The sequence below is a fragment of the Ciona intestinalis genome, unplaced genomic scaffold (genome assembly GCF_000224145.3).
Source record: "Ciona intestinalis unplaced genomic scaffold, KH HT000025.2, whole genome shotgun sequence".
NCBI lineage: Eukaryota > Metazoa > Chordata > Ascidiacea > Phlebobranchia > Cionidae > Ciona > Ciona intestinalis.
In genome coordinates, this window is record NW_004190347.2 from 320,262 (window position 1) to 337,400 (window position 17,139).

Sequence of the window (17,139 nt, forward strand, 5' to 3'; positions counted from 1 at the left end):
GTTGTAGGGGTTGGTTTTACTGGTACAGTGGTTGTCGTCACTGGTGCTTCTGGTACAGTGGTCTCACCAGAACCAGTTTCTTCAGTTGTGGGGGTTGGTTTTACTGGTACAGTAGTTGTGGTTACCGGTGCTTCTGGTACAGTTGTCTCACCAGAACCAGTTTCTTCAGTTGTAGGGGTTGGTTTTACTGGTACAGTGGTTGTCGTTACTGGTGCTTCTGGTACAGTGGTCTCACCAGAACCAGTTTCTTCAGTTGTAGGGGTTGGTTTTACTGGTACAGTGGTTGTCGTCACTGGTGCTTCTGGTACAGTGGTCTCACCAGAACCAGTTTCTTCAGTTGTGGGGGTTGGTTTTACTGGTACAGTAGTTGTGGTTACCGGTGCTTCTGGTACAGTGGTCTCACCAGAACCAGTTTCTTCAGTTGTAGGGGTTGGTTTTACTGGTACAGTGGTTGTCGTCACTGGTGCTTCTGGTACAGTGGTCTCACCAGAACCAGTTTCTTCAGTTGTGGGGGTTGGTTTTACTGGTACAGTAGTTGTCGTCACTGGTGCTTCTGGTACAGTGGTCTCACCAGAACCAGTTTCTTCAGTTGTGGGGGTTGGTTTTACTGGTACAGTGGTTGTGGTTACCGGTGCTTCTGGTACAGTTGTCTCACCAGAACCAGTTTCTTCAGTTGTAGGGGTTGGTTTTACTGGTACAGTGGTTGTGGTTACTGGTGCTTCTGGTACAGTGGTCTCACCAGAACCAGTTTCTTCAGTTGTTAGGGGTTGGTTTTACTGGTACAGTGGTTGTGGTTACCGGTGCTTCTGGTACAGTGGTCTCACCAGAACCAGTTTCTTCAGTTGTGGGGGTTGGTTTTACTGGTACAGTGGTTGTGGGTACTGGTGCTTCTGGAGCAGTAGTAGTTGGCGCTGGTGTTTCTGGAGCAGGGGTGACAGTTGGGGGGTTAGGGGTGCAGGTAGCGGTACACCCACAAGATAAAACATCGGTGAATGAGTATTGGACTTCTGTTCCGTTCTTACATTTCATTGAAACAACTCTGGTAGCCGTGGAAGTTGGGTTGCAACAAGAACAATCATTCTCTGCGCCGTGGTCGGTCCAGAAGTAATGCCCGCGACAGAATCCATCACAGTAAGATAGAGAGACGGGTTCATTTGAGGCACATCCATCAACCAACATATACTCAGGTTTGGTGCTCATACGTTTATCGCATTCAAAGCATTCTGTTTCTTGGCATTTTAGGCAACATCCATCATCAGATGATATGACTGTTCCACCATTGGCTACACAAGCATCAGAATCGAATGGAGGGCATGGGTTGTGATAGCATTGTTCTGCTAAGAAGCCAGTGTCAAGATCCTTATCTTCGGTACATTGGCAAAGATGACAAGCATCTGGTGCCCATGTTGATCCAGGCTGTAATTAAAATAAAGTAGTTGATGGATGAAGCTTGGGAATCTAAAGGTTGATAGCAAAACTTGCTTAGTGTAACTTAGAAGGGGTAAAATGGATGTCTGCTTATACACCAGACATACATGGTGTATTCATACACCTCATGCTCACTGTCGAGTTATAACATGGTGTATTCATACACTTTATGTTCACTGTCGAGTTATAGCATGAGTTCACACACCTTATATATTTGACACGAATACTTTACAACACACATACCAGTTTTCCCATTCCATCGGCACAACAGACGTTTTCTTGTACACATCTAAGTTTGGAGCAACATCCTTCCACATAAGATTCAAGTTTATAACATGATGAGCATGTGGGAACCTCAGGCACTGGGCAAGCATATGCAACCTCCACGATACCAATGTTTCCATCATTATCAGTGGTACACATGTATTGTTCGCATGTGGATTCGTACCACCAATTATCTCCAACCTGGAATAGAATGAATGTTTTTATATTTGATTCACCTCATAACTTATTTTTTCGCAGATATCAAGTAAAACGTGGGTTTCAACTTTAGATTAAAGTTCTTCATAATGGCCCAACTTATGTAGCTTAATGCAGAGCCGTAGAAACACCAAGTAGTCCAAAACATGCATTTTCCCAATACCCACTGTGTGTTTTTTGGAAACAAGATGGCGTTTAATTTGCCATTTACGTACCAATGGGTTGGACTACTTGGTATTTTTATGGCTCTGGCTGAATGAGCTACCATTATAGCATAACAAGGTACATTTTCCCTTTTAATGTTTTCAATAGAACAGATCATACTTTATCAAGAATATGTTATGTTATCTAGACAAAATTTCCTAAGCATATTATAAATTCCTGAGTACATAAATCGAAACAAATTTCTGTGTGAAAAATAAATTGAAACAAATTTCTAAGTACACAAAAATGTAAACAAACTTGTACACAAACTTGGTGTAAATAAAATTACATCTAAGGATTAATGAACCTACATTCTTGCATTCCACGGTTCCATTCGCCCCAGCCACCTGGCACGCTCTCTGCACGCATGTTCCGCAGCATTCGCCGGCTCCAACCACATAATCATGGCATGGCGGGCAAGTGGGGTCGCAACTTTGTGCAAAACAACTTTCAACATGACATGCAGTATCGGGGTTGGTGACGTCTGATTGACACACACACTGAGTGCAAACATCAGGGTTCCAGATGTCACCAGGCTGTAAAGTAAGGTGTATGTAGAGACTGGTAATGGTATATATCATAAGGTAAAGGTAAGGTCCTACAAGTGGCACATCTAGCATTGAAGCCAGAGCCCATTTCCTCAACAAGCTGATGTATAATGTAACTTTGCATACTCTGTTAAGTATGGGTGATTACATCTTAACATAGCGTGTTCCAATTCTGTGTGGGTTGGGTTATATAGTAAAGTATATCATGGTTGTTGGAACGAGAGTTGGACCATTACCCTAATAGACTGGTATATATTCAAATAAAGAATTATAGAAATTTGTAATAATATCCGGAGGCGTACAAATTATTCATATAGGAGAAATTTTCATATGAGTTTATGTTTAACAAACCCACCTTCCTGGGTAAGAATGTCTGGGTTTACTTTTATCGGAAAGTTTAAAAATTTTTGTTGACAACAAACTTAAACTTACAAGGTGAGCGACATCATCAACATAACAAATGTTCTTTGATTGACAGGTCACATGACGGCAACCACAAGCATCAATTGTTGTGATGGCATCTTGGCATGGTGAGCATGAGGTGGGGGCCTCGTTACATTTCTTGCAAACTGAAAGCAATGTGAATGTTATAAATACATTAGAGTGGTGAACTATTAAATACCAGACACACATGGGGTATTTAAACAGCTCTAGCCAGAAATTTGCCCACTATTACAAGACCATGATGCTACAACCCATTAGTGACCACTGGGTTGAAGCAATGCCTGTTAAGGATCTTGTCCAAGAACACATACGCGCACAATGGTAGCAGTAGTAAGCATCGAACCCGGTATTCTTTGGTTACTTTGCCTAACCATCGATCCAGGCTTGTACCAAGAAGATACACCAAACGTATCAGGCCTACCATTACAATACAAGCCTACTTACCGCATCCATATAATGGGCAGCATTCTGTTTCTGTTGTTACCAATTCATGTAACTCGGGACATTCAGGAGCTTCGGGGCATGGGTTCCGTGACTTGTTGCAGAAGCAATCATAATCAGGAATACATTGGCCAACATTGGTCTGACTTGCTACATACCCAGGTGGGCATTTTGGCACGGGTACGGCATCACAATTAGGCTCACCCTTGATCAACTCATAGTTGCAAACTGTAGGGGAAAGAAGGATGTTTAGGTTGATGATTACACTACTAGTGACCCTATGCTTTCAAGTCTTATTTTAGTTTTGCTTATTGTATAGACTTATTTAGTGTACGGTTAAAGCAGTTTATTGGGAATTTTAACGAAAGCAAAACATGTATAAGCCACATCACCTATATAGTTCTTAAAAAATACAAACTAAAATAAGTTTCATTAGATTAGTTTATTGGTTTCCTATTAGTGAGTTTCTCTATAAAACCTTGTCTTGTTTTATGTATCACGCATATATATTTAACTTATTATTAGGGCAGTTTATAAGGTATTTTAACAAGATTTCAAATGTGCAAGACACTCCTTTCTAGTTATTTAGTTCTACAGAAACAAAACTTCAAACAGAAAAAGAAGTTTATGTGCAGAATGTAAACAGGTAGTTTTACATAATTTTACCAAAGTATTAATCAATGTTAAGTACGTACCACAGTCGTATTGTGGACAGCATGGATCCGATGAGAGCCTTCTAAGTGGGACCTCGCATGGTGCGCAGTTCATAGGGGCTTGTTTCGATGGTGGGCACGTGACTGGGTTACATACGATCTCATGGCCAGCAACACATGAACAGATGGTGCATACATCTGGGTACCAGGTTTCACCAAACTGTGAGAAAAAAGTAAATGATCGAATAAATGGACTTATTTATGCTTGCATGGCAGGGCAACGACATTCATAATAGCAAAAGTGTTCTGTTTCATACACCTCAGGCCCACTTACAAGTGTACGTACTTAGTAGTGATTTTTTTTTTTTTTTGCCATTTTGAACAGTCCATAATGGGTACCAGTTAAGTAACTGTGTATCAAACCATACCCAATATCTTAACAACAATATATTTATATATTTATACCAAATATATAAATAATAATAAACAAATATCTAAAGTTACAGAGTGTGTTTGGTTGTGTGACAATAACATATCTACGTTTATTTATTATCTAAACAATAATATGAAACATTCATACTTACAGAGTGTGTTTGGTTCTTTGCATCCACACAAACATTAGCGACACAATGCATGCAACATCCGTCGTCAGATAAAGCAGATTGTCCTCCATGGGATTCACAATCATCAATATCAAAGGGTGGGCAAGGTTTAGGTGAGCAATCAACAACGTGGAAACCGCTTGTATGGTTCATGTTGTTGGTACATTGACATTCATTGCATGCGTCGGGCTCCCATGTCTCACCCGGCTGTAGGTAAATAGATACAAGTTAGCACTACAGGGCTAAATAGCATTAGATGTACTGCACTATCTGAAGAGTTTTTGGTTAAATTGACTGTAAGTTTGATTTAGGTGTATTTGAACCAGTTTAATACATTGTTTATTTATTCAATAGTTATAGTAGTGTTGGGTTTCAGTGATATCAGCAGCACAAAATACTGTAGATACAACCAAATAGGACGAAAATAAAGGAGATTAAAACAAAAGTAAAAGAAAAATGGGACATTTTACCCCAAAATGGTAACAAGTCAAGAACATGTTTTAATTCCATAACAGAACATAATATTACATCACAATTTGCATTATTACATCACAACACTCACCAGTTTGATTGCTGGTCCACTAAGACAACATACATCATCAGGAATGCAATGATATTTCTCGCAGCAATCTTCAGTGTATGTGGCTATCTTATAACATGGGGTGCATGTTGGCATGGCAACGGGCGGACACGTGATTGGGGCAGTTGTAACCGTTGTGTGACCGTTAGGGTTCGCCACGCAGATGGATGAAATACATTTGTCCAAGTCTTGCCAGTGATCTCCAATCTGAAAGTTTATATTATGCTTACTATATTGTTGAATTGGAATAGAACTTTATTATCCTCGTGTGACTGGGCAACGACAGTCGTTATAACACGGGGGTTCCGTTTCGTACACCTCGTGTCCGCTTTAAAGTTACCATGTATTTAACTTATTCATCCTCGCATGGCGGGCGATAAAAGTCGTTACAACACAGGTGTTTTGTTGTCGTACACATTGTGCCCATTATGTGTTACCACCTATGTAACTTTGTAGGTAATAAAATTGTCTGGAATTTTCCAATCCATTACACCTATTGTCAAACAACTTACCGGTTTACACTGAGTTGAATTATTCTCGTCGGCAACACTGCACGCAGTTTGAACGCACATTCCGCAACACTGGCCAGCTACTGGTGTGTATGTGCTGCATGGCGGGCAGTAGGTGCTACATGACATCACCACACATCCAACATTATAACAACCATCATTATCAACTGATGTTTCATGGCACGTACATGTAGTGCAGGGGTCAGTGTTCCAGCTATCTCCTGGCTGTGGGTGTAAAGGTTAGATACAAACACTTTTAAAAATCCCTCCAACCAAGTGGTCACTAATGGGTTGCAGAACCCTGTGTGTCAGAGTAATTAGCCAACTCTAGCCCAAGTCTCAGGGTCAGATATAAAGTAACTAATATAGTAGAGAAAAGTGGTGTTGGGGTAATATACCTACTTCTGAAGTCTTAGATTAACCTTATGCAACCTCACAAACTTTTTAAAACATTCTGACATAAAACTTTGTTCTTTTTCCATAGAAATCAAATAGAGCTTAAAACATAGAAATCAAACCAACTTACCAGTTTTTCTGTCCCATTAATATTGCAGACACCCTTGTTCTCACAAGTATAATGTTTGCAATCACATTTATCAACAGTTGTTAATGTGTTTTGACAAACTCCGCAAGATGGGCTTTTTTCGGGGCACTCGTTGCAAACTGTAAATATATATTAATTACGTTGAAATAAAATAACATTATCTTGACTATTTGGTTCGGAAATTCGACAAATATTATAACATGGGTGTTCTCTATTATACACCTGATGTCCGCTTAAGTCCCTAGAAGATATCATGTATGTAACTTTGTGGGTGATTGTTTTGTTATTGTATATTATACAGTTTTTAACTCAGCCTACACAGACTTTCTGGCCATGTTTTAATACAAACATTATTTTAGTTTTGAACCAAAACGTTTAAAAATGAAAGCAATAATGGCCAGTATATCGGTCATAACAGCTTGCCATGGCTGTAATGTTTTATTAAGTATAATAATATAACAATCTATAACAGTATATTAATAATATACTTACCGCATTTATGTGTTGGACAACATTCTCCGTCGGTTGAAACGAGGTGTTCAAGTTCTCCACATGTGGGCGGTACAGGGCAAGGGTTGCGAGAAGCATTGCAAGTACATTCATACGAGGGGATGCATTTACCGGGGTTGGTTTGGATGGGAATGTACCCGGGATCGCATGTTGGGATCGTTACAACGTCGCATTCGTCATCGCCTTTGCCTAACTCGTAGTTACATACTGTGGGAAAAAGTAAAGATTGTTTTAAATACTAAAATTTATTCATTTTTAACAAACATGCTAATAAATGCCAGACATTATTTCAGTAGCTGGAACTTGTTTGGCAAGACATTTCTGTGAATGGAGTTGTTTTTGTTAGAGATTTTCTTGTTAGGAGATATATAAATAAAAATACACTTAAATGATGTAGCTTTTATGGCCCCATTAGCCAAAAAACGGTCCTGGCTCTTGGTTAATATGAACCTTTACTAATTTCTAATACTTACCACACTTGTAGGTGGGGCAACATGGGTCAGAACCTCGTTCAAGTTCAGGCACAAAACATGAGTGACAGCTTGGTACGGCATCTGTCCAACCAGGTGAACATGGCTTGTTTGTACAAACCACATTCTGTCCTTCCATACAAGAGCATATCGTGCATGAAGCGTTCTCTGATACCCAGCTCTCCCCATACTGTGAAAAGGTATAATGAGTTTAATAAATGGATGTATATTAGGTATAGGAGGTTAGCACAGGAAAATATATATAAGTAATACAAAGGTTTACCTGAGTCTTACCATGTGCGGAGATAACAATTACTTAGAGACTTTAAAAGTTCAAAATTCAGTTTAGTAGAAATGGAGATATATAACATATACTACAATGTGGGCACAGAAGACACACTTGGTGCAGTTACTGTCCTCATACACCGAATGCTCAATGTTTAATTATAAAACATGCGCTTCCTTACACCAAACACATTCACTCATGCTCATTTTCCTACAGGTCTTACCCCAAATATATTCCCATCAGCATCCACACAGTCAGTGCAAGTTTCCTCAGCCACACATTCCCCACCATCAAGCACGGTACCCGGTGGACAGAAACAGCCCTCAACAACTTCCTCGGACGCGCATTGTTCACCCGAGATAAAATTATCGCAAGTTTGTTCACAGTTGGGTTGGCAAGCCATGTATATCTCATCATCACCACACTCCATGGCTGGAAAACAATAATAAATAAATAACTAAATGTAAGTTAAATAAATGGGGTCTAGGACCCGTATAACTAAATGTAACTTAAATAATACTGGTCTAGGACCCATAGCCTGAGACGCTGGGGGACCAATAGAATAGTTTGAATAAATAGATGTTACTTATTTATTCCATCAACAACAGTCATGAAAACATGGTTGCTTTGTTTCATACACCTTGTGCCCGCTTACGAGTTGTATCACTTTTTTAAATGAATATCACTTTTTTTCCTCGCATGGCAGGACAAGTTAGAACAATCGCCATATAGTTTCCAAAGACACATACACCCACAATGATAGCAGTATTTAACTTTAAAATTGAGTTCATTATGCCGTGGTTCTCCCATCAAGTATCCATACACCTCATGCTCACTGTTAAACATTCTACCCCACATACAACAATATAAACTCACGGCAAATAGAGTCAGTTCTCCAATCCACGCATACGCCAGCATGTTGACAGATCCTCGCGTATCCGTACAAAGCTTCACAGTAACTATAGTTCCCACACTGTGCCGTATCAAATCGGCAAATCTTTAAATATACTTCGGGATCCACTAACGCATGGCAGTCCTGTAATTAGTTCAGATTTAGAAATTTTGTGTCATAAATATTAACTGCCAGAGAAGTTAAACCATTCTTGTAATCTGTCTTGCAGCAATAGTATATACTTAACAATATTTTTCTCGTACTAGAAATGAAAACAGTATAAAAATATAAAAGAGTTGACACCTAAGTTTTGTTTACATTTGTGGTAAAAAAGTTCATTCACCGTGGTTTACTTTGACATTTCTTCCACCATTCATTTCATAAAAGCAATTTCAAATAAGACAAAACATGTTTATACTACAACAATAAACTTACTTTAAAAACATCAGACGTGATGATATCACACTCAGGTGCGGCGGGAAAACAAGTTTTATTATCTTCCTTGAAGCAATGCTTTGATTCGTTGTACACCAACCAACTTTCGCCAAATATTTCAATATCCTTGACAACCGTTCCTTTTCTTGTCGTGAAATCATCACCTTGGTCATTGTTACAAACACCTGGAGGATTGTTAAGTGTTAGTGATGTCATATAGGTTTGCGTGAGGTGATTAATTATGATTGCATTAGACTTGGTATATTCAATTATCTCAAAACAAAAGTTACTATCTTTACACCACTAAGGCAATTTATAGACATTTAAGAATTCAATTGTATTACTATTGGCATTGCACTATACTAAGCGTGAGAGGAGATATATTCCATCACAGTACAGCTGGGACACCCAATATGCAATGTTAGACAGATAACTATGCATTCATACAATGAACACAGTGCAACCCATTTTAAACCAACCTATCCACACAACTTACCACACAGTCCTTCAGTTTTATTGAAGTAAACTGAATAAGGGACGATCAAACTCCAGCTGTAATCCAGCCCAGTGTAAGTGAGGGTGATGCCGAGGTCGGGAATCGTTACATAGAAGAGGTTGAATCCTCGCAACTCGATACGGATGTCTCCAAACGTGTATGGCATTTGCGCGCGGTGTTTCAAGTTTCCTCCATTCACTGTGAACTAATAATGGAAAGATAATGATGATTGTTTTGTATTGTTGACTTAACAATTGTAGTAAAAATATTACTTTGGTTTTTCACAGTAAATTTATTAGGTATGATTGACACAATATCTTTGTTTTCAATTTAATTTTTTTTAACTGAATTTTTTCTTAGTTTTTGTGATGGTTAGGGTAAACCCATTAGTATATTCTATATAGGGAGATCCTCTTATTTGTATCCTATTATTCAACTTACTGTGTAGTTCTTATACAGCACAACGTGTGTTGGTCCGTATCTGATCGTCATCTTTCGTGTACAAGTTGTTTCAGGAGCTTCGGGACAAGCTTCATTCTCCATCCAAATCTAACAGGTGGATTGTTTGTATTTTGAAAATTTTAGATTTAAGCATTAAAAAAGGTTGGTGCTAGATTGTATGTATGTCTTAAGAAAATTTTTAGTAATAAATTTGTGTGAGACCCATATTTTAATATGGGACCCAAATATTATGGGTCTCATATTTTGTGGGTCCCAAATTTTTATTAAAGTTCTTAATTTTAAAAGTTCTTAATTTTTTAATTTATTAAAGTTCTCAATTTTAACAGCTTCCAAGATTAATAACCTATTTATGGGACTCAAGTAAACTAGCCTCTAAAACTATTTTTTTAATTTTTTAGGATTCCTTGATTTAGCATGACCAACAACTTTCACACCAAGGTTATTTAATTTTTACCTCATAATCATGTGGGTGGTTACTGTGATGTTCATTCATATCCCGTGATAATACAAACGTACAGTTTCCTTGGAACGGATAATATTTACCATCGAATGTGAAGAAGTGAGGGTCACCCTGGCCGAAGCAATAACCTGTGATGGGAGAAAGTTTCAGTTGGTTTTGATGGTAATAATAATGATGGAAATAATACTGTGTACGCAATATATATCACAAAAATAAATTAGACTATAAAGTTAATATACAAGTGTTATAACTGCAACTATAAAATACAATCAAAGTAAATTAATAGTAAACATAAGTTTTATTGGAACCAAACCTTTATCTTTGTAAAATTTTGACAAAGTCCCACAAATGGGAGAGAAAATGTATTTTTTAACAATTCCATTTTATAAATGGAGTTGTAACTTACATTGGCACTCCCATTGACAACTACAACCGTCAGTGACAGCCACGGCAGGGAATCCGTTCAAGCACGTAGGTTTGTTCTCAGCCGTGCATTTAACGGTGGTGTCGACGCTCTCTGTTTTACAAACACCCGGTGCTTCTTCCACGCAAGTGAGGTCGACGCAAAGTGATTCGTCGTTTCTAAGTGGCCAAGTCTCACCAGGTGAATGTGCGATGCCCTGTGTTTATAATATAGGTTAGGATCTGACAAACTGTAGATTTTTATACATTTTCACTTCAACTAGAAAGTGCAACATATTACATGTTTCGGTTTTGGTTATTCAACTTTAACCATCCTCAGTTTTAGATGAGACAAGAGTAAGTGTTGTATAAAGACCAGCTTGGTACTCTTGTTTCATCTAACACTGAGGATGGTGCATTTTCAGTGGATCAACTTCAACATCTTATATTATAAAAGGCAAAAGCTAGATATATATACATTCTATGCTATTTCAACTAAATTAAAACAAGAGTTAATTTATTAAGGTACCAGGCAAAAATTTCCAACCAAATATTTAATAAAAACAGTTAATTTATTTTTCCTTATACAACACTTAAACATGTGAGGTTCTTACATCGCTATCCACGCAGTTGCACCACTTTGGTGTTGTTGTTGTTATTTCTTCATCTGGATGAGTTACTTCTGGCGTTGTGGTGATTATTTCTGGTTCGGGTGTTGTTGTCGTAACTTCTGTCGTTGTTGTTGTTTTTTCAGTCGTTGTGGTTGTTATCACTGGTGTTGTAGTTGTAACAACTGGGCATTCACTTTTTGGAATACATTTGTTTTTAATTTCATCCCAGACTTCATCTGAAACAAAAGATTGAATAAATAAATTAACATAACTGGATTTTGAATCAAAATTTTGTTGGATCAGCTACTGCAGTGGTTCACAGACAATTGTTATTGTAAAAGTGAAACCAATAAATTGGTTGCTCAAATAAGTTGTATAAAATGAAGTTTGGGGAATCCACTTTCTGCATTTGCACTTTATATTAATATGCAGAATGCTTTGAATTATTACAAGAATCGCTGCAAGCAATGTTCGTTTTTTTTCTAATCGATGTGGGTGAGGTCCTTGTTCAATGACCTGGGATTTAGGCTATTCAAACACCGCTGGTGCTCCCATAAGTCTAAATGGAACGTGTTACAGGAGCGTGTTTCCAGTGTCAACCAGATATAGTTTAACCCACTACGTGCACAACATGTTACAACCAATATATAGATTAACCCACTACGTGCACAACATGTTACAACCAATATATAGTTCAACCCACTACGTGCACGACATGTTACAACCAATATATAGATTAACCCACTACGTGCACAACTCCTCACCATCTTTGCAGGAGACATAACATCCTTCCAAACTTTCCCATGGACAGTTTGTGGGGTTGGGGTTATCGCATGTGGGTGGGCACGGGTTGCCACAAGCGTTGTATTTCCATTCACACGTCTCGTTATCATAAGATGATCCAAACCCAGGGTTGAACACTTCGCACATGACGGGACAAACCTCGTTGTTACGCCAGTTGATGCAAACGCCGGCAGCCGCACATTCCTGTGGGGAGTAATATATTGTTTATGTTGGATAATATAGGAATTGAATCCAATGATATATGAATTATTATAAAAGAGCTTTGTTATATTGTTTATGTAACGCATGTATAATTGGCATCTGAAGCTAAAATGGTAATTATATCATGCCAGTGTTTTGCTTCTGCCAATTTATGGGTTACAACAACTTTGGCTTAATGCTGAAACCTCAATATCAAAAAGAAGTTAAATTGTAAAAAAATTATGAAAAAAAACAAAGCTAGAGTTAAAACTAATTAACCAAAATTAAAACAAAGTTAGATATAATACAAAATATGTAAATAAAGTTAAAACCCAAGCCCACCTGAGCATATACCGCCACAGCTGTGCAAAAGCATTCACAATCTCCACCAAAGTTACATCCACAGGTATCGTACATGCAGTTATCGTAATAATGGGTGGGGTCAACTTTGGCGTGACATTCAGCGAACACCTCACTGTTGATGATGGCACATTTCTTCTCAGCCCACGGTGCGCGCTCAGGGGACTCCAGGCACGGGTTCGGGTCTCTTGTGCCATCTGGGCACGTGTCATCAGTCTATCACATAAAAAATGTTGTTAAAAATGTCTGGAAAGCTGTATAACAAAAGTATGCTATCTTTGTTTAAAATGAAACAACAAATCTTTATATCAGTTTTAAATTAACCTCTCCCAATTTAACACCTGTAGTTTAACACACCCCCTTTAACTTTAACACACCCTCTTCAACTTTAACATACCCTCTTTAACTTTAACACACCCTCTACAACTTTAACACACCCTCTACAACTTTAACACACCCCCTTACCTTCCAGTCGTTGCCAAAATCATTAGGATTGACGGCAATATCTCCATCTCTTGTTTGGAAATCATTCCCAGTGTCGCCGTCATAATTACCACACAATCCACACACCTGTGATGTCATAATAAAAAAAAACATGAAATGTACGAAATGAACACAATTGTGTCATAAATAATATGATACATTCATATTGAAAGTGATGAAAGATCATGTCTTATGCAGTTTATTTTCCATACTGTACCAATACTTGGCAGAACATTAAACCAATATAGCGTTAAACCTATAATAAAAAAATAATCCTTTTTTTTACAATTAAAATAAAATTTACAACCAAATTTCCACAAGCACAAACAGCATAAATGCTCATTAAGTTCTAACTATTAAAACATAACTTATATAAACTATAAACCAAATTTCCACCTCCACAGAACCACACACCTGTCCCATGTAATTAGGTTGAAGTTGAACTTTAGCTGCGTTTTCTTTGTTCCATAGAACGGACAACCCATTGTTGGTTTCAACGATGTAATAAATACTCCCCTTTCTAATGTTGTATTGGAAGCCACTGGGTGGGGCTGGGGAGCCGATGGAAACACTTTCTGATACGACCTGTAGGTGTATGTGTGGTACATTGTAAATACAGGGGAAAACATTACGCATATTTTTCTCCAAATTAGAACTTAAGTGTTGTTTTTATACATGGTGTTTGAAAAATATGACCTGCATGCTCTCATAGGTCCTTGGCAACCTTATAAATGCAAAACTTCTAGTTCATATATTACACGGCACATATAGTTAAAGGAATGGCAATTATGTAGCACCAAAGTTTTAGTAGAAATTTCAGAATTTCTTGAAATGAAAATGACCTTTATTATAAAACTCTTTCTATGTTTCCAATGTTTCAAAGTTGGGCAGGAAGAAATTACTAGGAAGTGCCTGATGACAAATGCAAACACCTTTATTATCCAACAACTTTATTTCCCTTTATCCCCACTATGAAGTGCTAAGAGACATAAGTAATTAATTAACAAACTCACAGGTTCTCCATCTCCCTTTGTAAGTTTGATGACAACATTGTAGAGATGGACGGTGACTGACTTGGTGCACGTCACACCGTTGTTACCGCATGGAATGTTCTCAACAACAACACGGAAGCCTCCAGTTTTGTTGTTGCAGAAGTCTTGTGACATCACATAAGAACAAGCACCCTGTTTGGGGAAGGGGTTAATATGGGGCATATTGTGACAAAAACTCAATACAAAATTATCTAATAGTTCCATTCCATAATAAAAATATCCAAATATATATTATATTCCAATGGAGTGAGACCTTCAATGAGGCACACCTTAGATGTAGGTCTACCATATGTTTATTATCTTATTAAATTTATTGCTTCATAAACCTATAATACTCTTTAATGTAGGCCCTTTACCCCAACACTTGTATGTAGGCCCTTTACCCCAACACTTATATGTAGGCCTTTTACCCCAACACTTATATGTAGGCCCTTTACCCCAACACTTATATGTAGGCCCTTTACCCCAACACTTATATGTAGGCCTTTTACCCCAACACTTATATGTAGGCCCTTTACCCCAACACTTATATGTAGGCCCTTTACCCCAACACTTATATGTAGGCCCTTTACCCCAACACTTATATGTAGGCCCTTTACCCCAACACTTATATGTAGGCCCTTTACCCCAACACTTATATGTAGGCCCTTTACCCCAACACTTATATGTAGGCCCTTTACCCCAACACTTATATGTAGGCCCTTTACCCCAACTCTCAGAGTGCTACCATGTGTTTATTACCCTGTTAACTGTTGCTCCACATATATATGATAACCTAAGTTAAAATGCAAATATTAACTTTACCTGGAAGTTGTATCTAAGTCCATCAAATGAAGTGAAATGTGGATCTCCTACAGCAGAGCATTCAGCAGGACAAGCCATCTCTGTACACGACCATCCACCCTCAACACAAGTACAATCATTGCAACTATCAGGGCTCATAACAGAGTTTGGTTCGTATACTTGTCCATTGTGCGTGCATGAACATTGGTCGGGCTTCACACAAGTGTTCGTGTTCTCATCTGTGGAGGGTAGTGGTTTACATTACTTACAGACCTTTATATAAAGCAGGGGTTTAAGAGGTCTGGGTCCTTACCAGCTACTGATAGATAACTATTTATTTTGCCAGGGTATAAGATCACAGCTCAGATTCTTAGTTGAAAATTTTGTTAAGGGGGAAAAGTTTTGTCTGTAATTATATTTGACTTTGTAGCAGAACTGGTAAGAAACGTTGCATTATAAAATGCAGAGTTTTTTTTCATATAAATTTTTATAAATTCAATATCAATCAGAGCAGCCCCCAAAAAAACTCTCTTTTAATATTTTTAGTCAATATAGTTAATGTTACATAAGCTTACACCATTCCTGTTATAAACTCCCACCTTTAATAGTTCCTTCAGGACAACCACATCCAGCTACGCAGCTCTCAGCCATGCAGAAGGTCTTCTTTGATTGACAGGTGTCCTGGCATGCTGTTCCACTTGACGAAACACAGTCAATATAAACAAGTGGTTCCTCGCATGATGGGGCTTCTTGTTTATCATGGCATGTCATCAAACCATCTTTGCATTCGCTGTGAATGGATGAATGAATTAAATGAGGTAACAGATAAATGAATATGAATGTAACTACATCCTCGCATGCCAGAAAACAACAGTCGTTATAACACAGGTGTTCTGTTTCATACACCTTGTGCCGCTTACTGCTGCGTACGTAACTATTTGAAGACAATCATATCCTATATGAATGAGATGTAATGTTAGTATTTAAAGTTGATAGTTATCCTATAATATCTCTAAGGTTGACCGACCAAACTGTTGATGAAGTTTCCATTGCTTCCCCTGCTGTATATTTCACTCCTTGGTAAATACATCCGCACTTTTCCATCTCCACACATGTACCGTCATCATTGAGATATAAGTTCTGCGGACAGTAACACCCAGGGTGACACATTCTGTCACACATGATGCCACCTAATGTCGAACACTTGGAAACACAGTCTCCACCGCATTCTCGGTACTCAAGTCCAGATTCGCAAGTCACACCTGGGAATGTAATGTTGAATTAATGCATCAACTGAGGTATTGGGCCATTGTATTAAATGTAGGGAGGTCTTACACTCTTACAGCTTGGGGACCTTAGGCTAGAGGTGACCTACTACCTTAGATAAGAACATATTATATTCTATATGGGTAAGGTCTTACAGTGAGCCATGACATGGGCCTTGGGTAAGACCTAGAGGGAACATTGCTCCAATACATAGTCACTAATTGGTTGCAGCACCATGGGCATTGTAAAAATGGGCCAACTCTGGCCTAGACCTTAGTCTAAAAGCCGCCATACTGTAAGGACCTCACCCATATAGAACAGATAGTATTCAACTTACCACAAGTAGTATTGCTTCTCCACTGAATAACAACCCCTTTCTCCACACATTTCCTTGCATTAGTCGGACAATGATGAACACATGCAGTTGTCGCCACTACATCCGCATACATCAGATCTGGGGAAACATGGGTTTAGTTTAATGTAACTTATTTAACTTTGTTCATTATTATAACACGGGTGTTTTGTTTCGTACACCTCATGCCAGCTAACACACGTCCTACACAGTTGCTGAAACCTGTTCATAAATGATCGCTGATTATTGTAAGTTTTCTGGCCACCTATTACACACGGTTTGAGAAACTCTATTCAGACATTCAAACCAACCATTCACAACTCACGAAACATTTAAACTGACCAATCACAACTCACAAAACATTTAAACTGACCAATTACAACTCACAAAACATTTTTTTTT

The 17,139-nt window shown here is 38.2% G+C and overlaps 1 protein-coding gene across 1 annotated transcript in view; it reads right to left on the reverse strand.

Moving 5' to 3' along the window:
• LOC104266451 (von Willebrand factor-like) overlaps positions 1-17,139 on the reverse strand; it is a 34,232-nt gene continuing 17,093 nt past the window's right edge. The window contains 30 exon segments of the mRNA XM_026837835.1: positions 1-1,416; positions 1,672-1,893; positions 2,424-2,648; positions 3,093-3,229; positions 3,549-3,773; positions 4,241-4,418; positions 4,783-5,007; positions 5,363-5,587; positions 5,893-6,114; positions 6,416-6,552; positions 6,926-7,150; positions 7,417-7,603; positions 7,923-8,131; positions 8,576-8,735; positions 9,027-9,211; positions 9,523-9,727; positions 9,964-10,071; positions 10,439-10,572; positions 10,851-11,064; positions 11,461-11,693; positions 12,222-12,444; positions 12,784-13,017; positions 13,267-13,371; positions 13,699-13,869; positions 14,298-14,468; positions 15,141-15,358; positions 15,719-15,909; positions 16,147-16,381; positions 16,723-16,783; positions 16,785-16,839. Of these exon segments, the coding sequence (XP_026693636.1) occupies positions 754-1,416; positions 1,672-1,893; positions 2,424-2,648; positions 3,093-3,229; positions 3,549-3,773; positions 4,241-4,418; positions 4,783-5,007; positions 5,363-5,587; positions 5,893-6,114; positions 6,416-6,552; positions 6,926-7,150; positions 7,417-7,603; positions 7,923-8,131; positions 8,576-8,735; positions 9,027-9,211; positions 9,523-9,727; positions 9,964-10,071; positions 10,439-10,572; positions 10,851-11,064; positions 11,461-11,693; positions 12,222-12,444; positions 12,784-13,017; positions 13,267-13,371; positions 13,699-13,869; positions 14,298-14,468; positions 15,141-15,358; positions 15,719-15,909; positions 16,147-16,381; positions 16,723-16,783; positions 16,785-16,839 (5,983 nt within the window). The 3' untranslated portion in view covers positions 1-753.